Here is an 11,732-nt window from a genome sequence, read left to right on the forward strand (position 1 = left end):
TTAAATTAACGTGAATGTATATTAGATAACCTTAACGTTTTCCGTATTGTTTCTTGTTTTAAGGGCCTCGTTTAATTAATATACGATATTACCATATCTGTGTCCTTAGAACTGCTATAAATTGTTTTAATTATACCCCATCAAGGCATCAACAAATAATATGGAGTTTTATTATATAAAATATTCATATCGGCTGAATGTGTTAGACCCAATAGAAAAAGTCGTTTCTATGTAAGGAAATAATTTTATGATAGTCTGTATCTACAGTTTAGATGTCACAGTGAAAAAATGGCGGGGTTTCTAAAATATATTATTCGAATTATTACTTAAAGGAGAATTCTATTTTAAACTATCTAAAGAAAAAAATAAGTTTATATGTATAAACGTTTCATTATTTTATTTGTATATAGTATAAATATAATATTAGTTTAAAAAAATGCAATAAAACTAAGTAAGGCCATTACAAATGTTCACGGAGGCATAAATCGTTTTTTCGAAATTATTTTGATGAATTCAAAAAATCATGTAACCTATCGGAAATAATAATCAAATTAGTAATAAAGAATAGTTTTTAAATATTTTACAACAATTTGAATACGTTTAAAAGTGACTATAAGTATAGACTGAAAATATCAAAGGATTCTTAACGATTAGCTGTGAACGCGACTCCTTCCGGTCGGAAAGGCAACTTTTCAATATGAATAAAAACCTTTTTTAAATAAAAGTTGCCTAAGTTACTCCGTATTACATGAGTTATCAGCTAGTGACAGTTCCATTAACATCGGTCAAACAGTTTTAGAGATTAGCCGGAACAAACTAGATTGAAAAAAATATTATTACGATGTATACATAATTACACACACACACACACATATATACATTAAGACATCTGTTCATTTTGATATTCCAAAGGAAAATCTAGTATCATTTTTAGTATTGATTGTTTAAAATTTTCTCTTTCCTTATTCATCTATCTATCTCTTCATCAAATCAGGAATGCTAGTTTTAACCCCGACCCGCCTCGCGATAACAATGTTTATATATTATGGACTATAAAAACATTATTATTACACGACACCGTTATGTAGTATAAAAGACGACGTCTAAAATATTATATTCAGTAATTTATTAATGAAATAGACAAATAATATATAATATATAGCAGACTGTTTTTATTTCTTAATATAAGGAATTTCATTTTTTTTATTCAACCAAAGAGTCTAGACAAAAATGTATTAATAATTTTATATTAATATTCGATTAAAAATATTTTTATATCGACAAAACTCATCAACGCAGACAGGATTCCAATCTGCGATCCTCGGAAAATTGATCTCGGAATTCGAGTTACTTGGCCAATTAAGCTATCGTGCGTGCCACGTGTCTACGAATTTTTCTTATTTAATTTATTATTATAGATTATTTACTACTGCATACTGGTGCTATATTAACTATACTTTACACAATCTGATTTATATATTTTTTTATATATGAAAGTATTTTTTAAAGTATTTCGCAATGTCCCACTTGATGTACTGTACATAACATCTTGACCTGACTCCGCGCGATAAGTTACTTGGTAACCTATTCTAGAGTGTCAACAGAGCACTCTCATTAACATCTATATCTCATATTAACTATTAAAGGTACATTTCCACTGCTTTAGTCATTTGTTTACATATTCAAAATGTCTGTTTGTAAACAGTCATTAAAGGGTAAGCATTATTTGTAAGGAATCAACTATAAATGTTTAATATTTAACAAATACATAACATTATTTTATATGTTCATTAAATGTTCTATTATTCTCAATTACTTCATGGCAATTTTCGTTTTTTTTTTTTTTTTTTCCATCAACCAACACTTGAGGTCGCTTATTGAAAAATGCGAGATCTCATGACACCATTGTAAAAATGAATTCCTCACCTCGTTATTTTGTTTTCTAATATTTTACACAGCTTATTCACTGCCGTTTGATTAGAATTAGTAAAGTTATCAAACAATTATAATAAGAACGTCCATTATTAACCGTTGCGTGCATATATAAAAAAAAAAATACTGAACTTTTAAAATTCGAAACAAGGAGATTAAATTGACATCTAAATGTCAATATTTACGACTAATTTAATAAGATGCTGTCATTATCTAACAACATTGTTGACTTGTGTTCCGGTTTGAACCGGATAGTGATGTCTTAATGTTGCTTGTCAATAATTTAGTACAAATAATATTTTAGCAAATTTTCCATATTATGCCTTTAAAATGTATAAATTAGTATTAGGTATATGAAGAAACATAAAATACTACTTATGAATTAAGAGAAACTTAATGAAATATTACCGATAAAGGTGGTTTTATAAATATATATATATATATATATATATATATATATATCGATATAAGATACAGCTCAAGAACTACATATGGGTTTCGGACAAAGTTAAAGGAAGCATCTAGTATTAATAGTAAACATAATACTAAGCGTTGTATTTTAAATAACGTACTTACATACATTGAATATTATATCAAAATAGACCGGGTTCAAAATAAAACAACATAGCTATATAAATATATACATATGTATATGACAGATAACAAGCAAAAAAATCAAACGGTCCACAACAAAGTTATCGGAATCGCGACAAGCCGCTGTCCTACACACGAACGCTACAAAAGAACAAAGCTAATGCGTGCCACAATCAATTAGTCATCCGGTCAAAAACATAACATTTATGTATATATGGTAAGTAACAACTAACAGCTGCCTCTGACTTGGATACATTCGACTCCACATCCGCTGCATTTCCGATAAAATGTGACTCAGCAGTCAGCTACGAGCTGGTCGGACGCAACCGGCCCATTCAGGACTGCACTCTCAGCAGATTTGCAACAATTAAAACTTAGGATTCGTCGCCGTAGTTCTTCTAGCTTAGTTGACTTTAAGCCGCGCACGGAGAAGGTCGTGTCACTGATCGCTTCTCCTCGTTCGTGATATTCGACTAGTGACTGGTCGGTCAGTGATAACGCTATCTACATCCGGATATTCCCGAATTATAATGCATCGGATTACCTAATTGTTTATCATTCGTTATCAATCGCCGGATTTTCGAAACGTTCAGTGATCGCCGTCGTTTGGTGAGTGACGCTTGGTTGTGGAAGATGCCAGTGCTCGGCGTCGGCATGGCTCAGGAAATCGGACTGCGCTACTGTCCCACTACTGATTACATTCTACCGGGGGGGTACTGGGAGAAGAACTCCGTCCAGTATAACATGACCTACCACAGGCAGCACGACGATGCACAGTGTAACAACACAGTGTCATACAACACAGGTTTGTGTCATGTAACTCGCACACATTGCATCAGAACACAGAGCTGTCGAATTGATTACTACGTATCTGTGTACGACATAATTATATTATTGATTACCGTTCAAAAGATACAAAAGCAAATTAATACGTTAGTAATTTATTGATTATTCTAATAAATATATATTTAACATAATATGAATTCTTATACAACTTAAGGTTATAAAAGAATATGTGCTTTGGATGACATGAAAACAATGAACCAGTCTGTCATTTGACGTTTAAATGACAAGCATCACATTTTTTATTACACGAAGCAAATACCTCGAATCTAAGACACGATTATTAAACGCTGATAATTTAAAAGCAGTATCAACGATATTTAATTTTATAAGTATATTATAATTTATATCTTCTAATATGTTTATTTTTACGTCGCAATATATATATATATATACTTCTAGTGTTCTTATAGAAATCCCTGCAAGTGCGGCCTGGAACTATCATGCTCTAACATTTTCAATATATAAATTAATTCTCCAATAATTAAAAAATCAGATATAATGTATATTATGGTAGAAAATCAGATTATTCTTATACATAAGTATATATATATATATAATTATAAATAACACAAATTTTATTCTCAAATCACCTTGTTTGTAATATCAAATTCATCTGATAAGTAATCGGTACTATCAAATTAATGAGGTATTGCAATATAATAATTAAAAATAAAATAAAATTCAGTATATATTAATATTAAAAATTTACTCGTTAATAACATCAGGGGGTTTTTCCTCTTACTTGAGTAATTCAGTTTAATTCTATAGGAAAATGTTTCAATCAATTGAATGACGAAATGAACCATTAAAATGCATAAACGAATGAACCGAATTACGAACATTTATTTATATTATCTGATAAAGTTACAAAAAGATAAAAAGTACTTTTAAATGTAAAATTAAATTAAAATAATCAAATGATAAAATACTGATAAACAATAAAGCAAGTCGATATTAATAATGGAAAATTGTCAAATCTCTAAGGACATGATCACACTGATGAAAAAAAATCTGTAACAGACGGACGTTATCATACGCGAGTCAATTTGAAAATATGCTTATAACAAGTTCCCATCATCACTACATACGAAACGTCTCTCGTTTACAGTACAATACTATAATTTGCGATGTCGGTGAAAAACTGTTACAGACTTCCGTTTTTTACGTTAGAGAAAATATTATATCACTTAGCTGTTAACATTAAAAATGGATATTGATTATGACGTGGAGAATTTAAAATACTTACGACTCGATTTCAACAACGATTGTTGTAAGCAACTAAACTAAAACCGTCTACAGAAATAGTTTGTGTATTTCGATACATTCATATTTGTTGTATATATAAATGTTTTCTGATATTTTACGTGACAAAAAACAATTTTGATAGTAACTACTTGTATTGTTTAAACTAAACTTAAATTATTTATTTATCACAATGAGACTTCATCTATATTTTTTTCGAATTCGGCGTATTTTTCGCAAGACTGATTCTTAACACTTGTATTGTGTATGAAGTGTCGTCACACAGACGGTAGATGTCGCTGTGGTTGGTAATTTCTCTATGAGCCATATTCTGTAGTTTACTCAAACGGAGTCACAGGAAAAAAACTAGTATTTTTATATAAAATAAAACAAATTTTTATTGGCCATTAAATATATATGTACATATATAAATATTATTACATAAGTATTACAATCTCCACCTCGTCCTTCGAACGCTAGTTCCATCTTAATTTCCGTATATCTTAATTCGTTCGTTACATATAACAAGACCTTGTTATTATGAGGTCGTTATCAGAATATAATTATAGGTGATAATATATTCACAATAATGGCAATAAAAATAATATTAAACAAGTAAAGATTATTTAATTATACGAACTTATCTAAGAGAAGCTAGTCTTCTCAAGTGAATTCCCAGGTCATATTAAAGCCTCCAGCTAGTCGTTCCCCGGATCTATATAATCATTAATTAATAAAACATCCAAAACGACGACTTATAGTATAATCAGTACAATAATACGATAACAGAATTGATATCATTGCTTTTTGATGTCTTGATTAATTTTTTTGGTTTGATAAAAAGTATTTCAAATATAGAACATTGATTTATATGTAAAACAAAATGGCTGAACTAGTTTTATAATACGAACTTAGATTTAATTTCCAGGTGTTATTAACAAAATAAATTGATTATAGATAGTGATATGCAGCTTGAAACGAGCAGTAGTGAGGCGAGTGCTAGCTCGACCGTGCTGTCCCAACACTGCGCTATATGTGGGGACCGAGCCACCGGCAAGCACTATGGAGCGTCCTCGTGCGACGGATGCAAGGGGTTCTTCAGACGTAGCGTCAGAAAAAACCATCTCTATACATGCAGGTGAAATAAACACGTCTAAGACTCGCGACTATTCGTTTAAATTGAACTGATGTTTAAGTAATGACTACTAAGAGTAATTTATTATTATTGAAAACTAAACACTCCCGACGTTCCGGTTACTTTCCAGCAACAGCGATAACCGAACCGTTCAGCGAAAATATTGATTTCATTTAAATAATTAAATTAATATAAACATGGTGTACGATTTATGACATCGTATTATTACCAGTACAATACGAATACAATACAATATAAGTTTATAAAGGAACATAAACTACTGGAAACATAAAATACCCAGTACTCGTTCACCAATAAACTGACAGTTTAAATGTATTCCTTGTCATCATCTGATATAAACGTATTTATGTTTCAAAACTTCGCGACCGTCAGTTTTGAGTATTTACTTGTCTTAAATTTTTTTCACTACTCCGTGGAATCCGTGAATTTTGTTTAAATTTTGTATATAAAATACGATTACATATATATTCTATCTTCAGGTTCAGCAGGAATTGTGTAGTTGACAAGGACAAACGAAATCAGTGCAGATATTGCAGACTTAGGAAGTGCTTTAAGGCCGGCATGAAGAAAGAGGGTGAGGTTTTATATATACAATATATACGGACGGATGCCATTAAACCTCTTCACTCGTTAACAACTCACTTAAGACTACACTTTGTATCTCTATATATTTTATTACAGTTATAAAAACTAATTATTACTAGATATTTATTAGGTATTGTGAGTCAACTTTTTGCAAATTGACGTGACTAACATCAATTAATCACACAGAGTAATAAAACGTAGAAGCAAACTCGTAGTTAAAGTAAATGCATAAAGCGATACCTAAATTATAATATAGACTGTAATTATTGATTATTTTATGAATATTTATTACGTTATAATATAATGCGTTCGTCCGCAATCGCCGGTTCAGCGACCGACATTATCTCAAAGGACCACTGACTGAACGTAAACAACATTCATAAGTTACTTAGAAAATTAAACTCAGTTTACTTTCTAACTAACTTAAACAATTAAACTTTTCAACCAATACTTATTCAATTTATGTATAAACAATCTCTCAGTATTTATATATTATTTAATATATAATATATTAGATTATCTTCATGTTTTTTTTTTATATATATCCTAAAATCTCTGTTTTTCTATAACCAAACAACTAATATCTGTGAACCTGTGTGAAATATATTAATAAGGTTGACAGATTAAAAAAAATTTGATCATGACAGATACTGAACGCTTTTATGTCTTATATAAAAATTAAAAACAGTTTTAATTAATAATATAATTTTATTACGTCAATTCTATTGAATATTTTTTTTTATTAACATTCTGCCAATGTCAACGTTAATTTTGGCGGGATCACATCACCTGTCATTATTGACAGTTGTTTCTTATACCGGCAGCGGTCCAGAACGAACGTGATCGTATTAACTGCAGACGGCCGTCTTACGAGGAGCCGGCTCAGGCGAACGGACTGTCAGTCGTGTCGCTGTTGAACGCTGAACTACTCAGTAGGAAAGTCATTGACGAGGTGAGCTTATACCATACTATTGTACTTTGTAAGAAACTTTTGAGAATTTACGGATGTTTGTTGCTCTGTCACGTAAAATATAGTGAAGGGTGTTTGACGAAATTTTGCAATAATGAGCCTCAAAATCAATATCAGTTATAATTTATTCCTTGTTAAACTGATTTTACACCGTAAAATTTTAGTCGGATAAAGTTTGATAGTATAAAATATAAAATGAGTCCCTAATAAATTATAATTACAGACAAACAACGTAACAGACGCCGAGATAAACAACCGAAAGTTGGCTAAGATCAATGACGTGTGTGACTCCATCAAACAGCAACTACTCATTCTGGTGGAGTGGGCCAAGTACATACCCGCCTTCACGGAGCTGCACTTGGACGATCAGGTTCGCAGTACACACGACTTTACTCGTACTAACGATCGCACCGACATTATGATATATTAATAAATTGCATCAAATACATCATTATCTATCTTTACAAAACGTCCAATAAACTTTGAGAATGATTTGAAAGTAACATAAATATAGTAACGTTACCATGAGTCGTAATAAACGTCATACTAACAGTTAGTGTGTTGTAGGTGGCGCTGCTGCGGGCCCACGCTGGCGAACACCTGCTGCTGGGTTGTGCTCGTCGGTCGCTCCACCTGCGAGACGTGCTGCTCCTGGGAAACAACTGCATCATCACCAAACACCATCTCGGTACACATTCATATATAAAACTATACGACGACTCACTAGAGTCCACTAAAACTAAACTAGACTTCAACTAAATTCATATGTACACACGCTGTATGTACCAGAAAAAAAAATTCTCATAATTTTTGTTCACTTGTTTGTTCCGCCTAATCTCTAAAACGGCTGAACCAATTTTAACCGAACAACGTCTTCCCGATAACAAATACAGTTAGAAGTAACTTAAGTTATTTTTAGTATTCAAAATTATAGGAGTTTTTTTCATATAAATAAGAAAGTAAAAATGCTCTATGCGTAATGTAAACTTTGCTCCTATATATAGATATACAGGTTCTGCTAAAACAATTATGATATACTTAATACAATAAACAACTCCGTCCTCCACAGATAACAATAAGTTTTAAACCTGGCATGCATTCTCAAGGACAGCACATCACCAACAATCGACACAGACTTACCAAATCGGTCCACAGATTACAATGTTAATATATATATTATTAATAATCTGTGGTGATTTCAGACGGCAGAATGGATATAGACATCAGCATGATCGGCATGAGGGTGATGGATGAGATCGTCAAACCGCTCCGGGAGATCGACATAGACGACACGGAGTTCGCCTGCCTTAAGGCCATCGTCTTCTTCGATCCGAGTCAGTAGCGACAGTGACACGACTCACATTGCCCAAACCAAACTATAATCTGTGATATAATATCTTAATACAATGCATTACCTATCATAGTTCGGCTGCGTTCAGGATATTGATTGGTACCACAAAAATACAAAATATATATGTATTGAATATTGATTTTATTCAGGTATACATTAAATTTATAATTGAGGCTAAATACCTAAATATAAACATGTGTCTTCATTACTTTAATGAGAACATTAATTGTGCATTTATATTTTAAGCTTTGCTGTTTGCGGTTTGTCTAAAACTATCACGTCACATGTAATCAATAATAATTTCTGTCTATAACACACGTATCTCTTCTTTGGATTGATCTTTCTATGATGATAAATAAGTAAGAACCGTTCGTAATGTTCCAGACGCCAAGGGTCTCTCTCAGCCGCAGAAGATCAAGCAACTCCGTTACCAGATCCAAATCAACCTGGAGGACTACATCAGCGACCGTCAATACGACGGGCGCGGGCGGTTCGGCGAACTGCTGCTGTGTCTGCCGCCGCTGCAGAGCATCACCTGGCAGATGATCGAGCAGATACAGTTCGCAAAACTGTTCGGAGTCGCGCACATCGACAGCCTGCTGCAGGAGATGCTGTTGGGAGGTAGGAAGATCCGATAGGACGACTTACAACACACGCATAGAGCATTCGGTCAGAAGCACACAAACAGCTAACGTTAAGACTAACCGACAAATCCGTTACTTTAGATTTTGATCATTATAATGTTTAGTTATCAAATGACCCCAACTTCCCGCCACTGAATTTCACACTGACAGAAGTTCAGAAATGTCGATACCATCAAAAATCAATATAATGTTGAATAACTTCATGATTAATAATCGATTAATATCGATGAAGTAATTATTATTTACGTATTTAGGAGCATCAACAGAAGCGACGCTCGACGAGAGTTCAGCGGGCGGGGAGGGGTCCGCGGGGGTCGGGGGCGACTCGGCGGCCGCGGGGGTTGCCGGGGGACACGCCTCGCCACCACTCGTGCCCCAACTGCCTCCCGGTGAACATGTGTTTGACGCGACCTTCAAACAGGAGCCCAACATGTAAGTTGATATGTATTTTATTATTCTAAATTTTATAACTATATTTTCAAGTCATCAAAACGACGGGTGATATGTAGAAAAATTATAAACACGAACCACATCCGTACAGTGTTACTAGAATTTATATATATTAAGTTGATCATTACCAAGTTTCTCAACTCCTATGACCTCAAGTTAACCAGGTCGCACCGGTCTCCTTATAACACCTTTTTCTGTTCGTTCACAATATTAATTTATTATTAAATCCAAAATTTCAATAACTCCACGACATTAACTATTTTATGGTAAAGATATTATTCTTAGTCGGAAAATATAACTTTCTTTTCTTAAACACAAGATAAATGTTAAATATTTTGACAGCTCATGAGCTGTGACTTAGTAAAATGTCAAAATATCCAAGGCTCAGCATAAAATGTAACTCATAAATACTAAAGCACTTTTCTTGAAACATTATACTGAGGTATTGCGAATGATACTCAACGTAACTTTTGTCATCCAGGAGTCCAGAACATACAGCCCGAGTACTGAAGACCTCGGATATAACACTGTTATAGTGTGTCTTACCTATAAACAAACACTTCTCACTCAACTATGTTAATATTTTTACATCTGACGGAACACATTTTGGCAGGCCACTGCGCTGATGTGGTCAGGCACAAACCAATTATACATAATCTGTTCTTAAATATACAAATTCACGTTCAAAGTTATATTTAGTGGCATTGCTAGTCTGTAACAATGTTGCCAGAATGTTTATTACAAAAACATTTAACCTTTTTACTGGTTATGTATACTAATAGTAGATTGTCTATATACAAGTATATACTCTAAATTAAAATATATATATATTTTGTAATTTATCAGATCATAGTTTTATGTGAAATCATATATTTTTGAATTATGTATATGTTGTAATAACTTGTAGATGTAAGTTTCTTCACAAGTGCAATTATTGTCAGTCGGCTGTGTGGAATGACTAAAACTGTTAAAATTATATGAAGTGACGACTATTTTATTATACATATTTATAATGTTTACATTAATTGTATACAACATTTTAACTTTTTGGATAAAAATGTTTCTTATAATAATGTTATGATTAAAATTATATGACTATCGGTTGATGTTAAATTAAGTTACCAATTATAGTAAATACAGGCGATGGATCTGTTGCCTCGGACAAGTTTCATGCAAGTTCTTTAATTGTATTAGTATTGAGAGTGCCGATGAGTTTATCTCATGTATACTAAGATCTATATTTTTTACCTACTAATATATTTGCTGTAGACTGAATATAAATTTGCCAGATGTAGGTATCTAGTGTTAATTAGTTTGTATCGTATCAGTAATAATGCTCAATATATATTGGATAGGGTGGGTCTTTAAAGTGTAAACCAAACGGTGAAAGTTAAATTAGTTCTTAAATGGGTGTGTCATTAGACAGCTAAGTGTAATAGGTGCCTTACTTCCCTAGAGGTGTATTGTTGATTGTACATACCATGTTATGACCTGTTTTTTTTAGAATATATTGAAAAATTAAATAATCTGTTACAAATATGTGTTTTTATTTTAATATCCTATAGAAGCGAATCACGGTTTCTCAGCGACGTCCATATAGCCTTTTCTTCGATTCACCCTGTTCTTGCAATACAAGTAAATGATCGATACAGCGGATACTGCTGACATGGCTAGCAGAGGAAAATAAACCGCTAACATATCTATATATGTATTCCAATTTATCGACAAAATCTCCTTATATTCTCAAACAAAATATCTTGAACAATTATATAATTACAAAGATACAGAAGTGACATAATTTTGAATTATATATTCTTAGTCTACTTAGAGGTTAGAACAAGACAAACGTCAGATTTTACCGTTTTTCAGTTTTGTAACCATCAATAGTGTCATTTACAGCTAATAACTTTAAAAATATAGTTTTTTTCTATAACTTTACGAGATAAGTAAAAATATTCGCAC

General features: G+C 32.4%; 1 protein-coding gene across 3 annotated transcripts in view; it reads left to right on the forward strand.

The window, feature by feature from the left end:
• Positions 1 to 11,307, forward strand: part of LOC116771723 (hepatocyte nuclear factor 4-gamma) — a 35,502-nt gene extending 24,195 nt beyond the window's left edge. For 2 of the 3 annotated variants that reach the window (XM_032663658.2, XM_032663659.2), the window contains exons 2-10: positions 5,572 to 5,752; positions 6,250 to 6,344; positions 7,180 to 7,307; positions 7,549 to 7,695; positions 7,893 to 8,013; positions 8,528 to 8,659; positions 9,061 to 9,297; positions 9,575 to 9,752; positions 10,252 to 11,307. In XM_032663658.2, the coding sequence (XP_032519549.2) occupies positions 5,572 to 5,752; positions 6,250 to 6,344; positions 7,180 to 7,307; positions 7,549 to 7,695; positions 7,893 to 8,013; positions 8,528 to 8,659; positions 9,061 to 9,297; positions 9,575 to 9,752; positions 10,252 to 10,306 (1,274 nt within the window). In that variant the 3' untranslated portion in view covers positions 10,307 to 11,307. Of the gene's footprint in view, positions 1 to 2,803; positions 3,332 to 5,571; positions 5,753 to 6,249; positions 6,345 to 7,179; positions 7,308 to 7,548; positions 7,696 to 7,892; positions 8,014 to 8,527; positions 8,660 to 9,060; positions 9,298 to 9,574; positions 9,753 to 10,251 lie in introns of those variants that run through there. The other variant, XM_032663657.2, reaches the window with a different exon arrangement.
• The last annotated feature ends 425 nt before the right edge of the window (positions 11,308 to 11,732 follow it).

The sequence above is a fragment of the Danaus plexippus genome (assembly GCF_018135715.1).
Source record: "Danaus plexippus chromosome 16 unlocalized genomic scaffold, MEX_DaPlex mxdp_23, whole genome shotgun sequence".
Lineage (NCBI taxonomy): Eukaryota > Metazoa > Arthropoda > Insecta > Lepidoptera > Nymphalidae > Danaus > Danaus plexippus.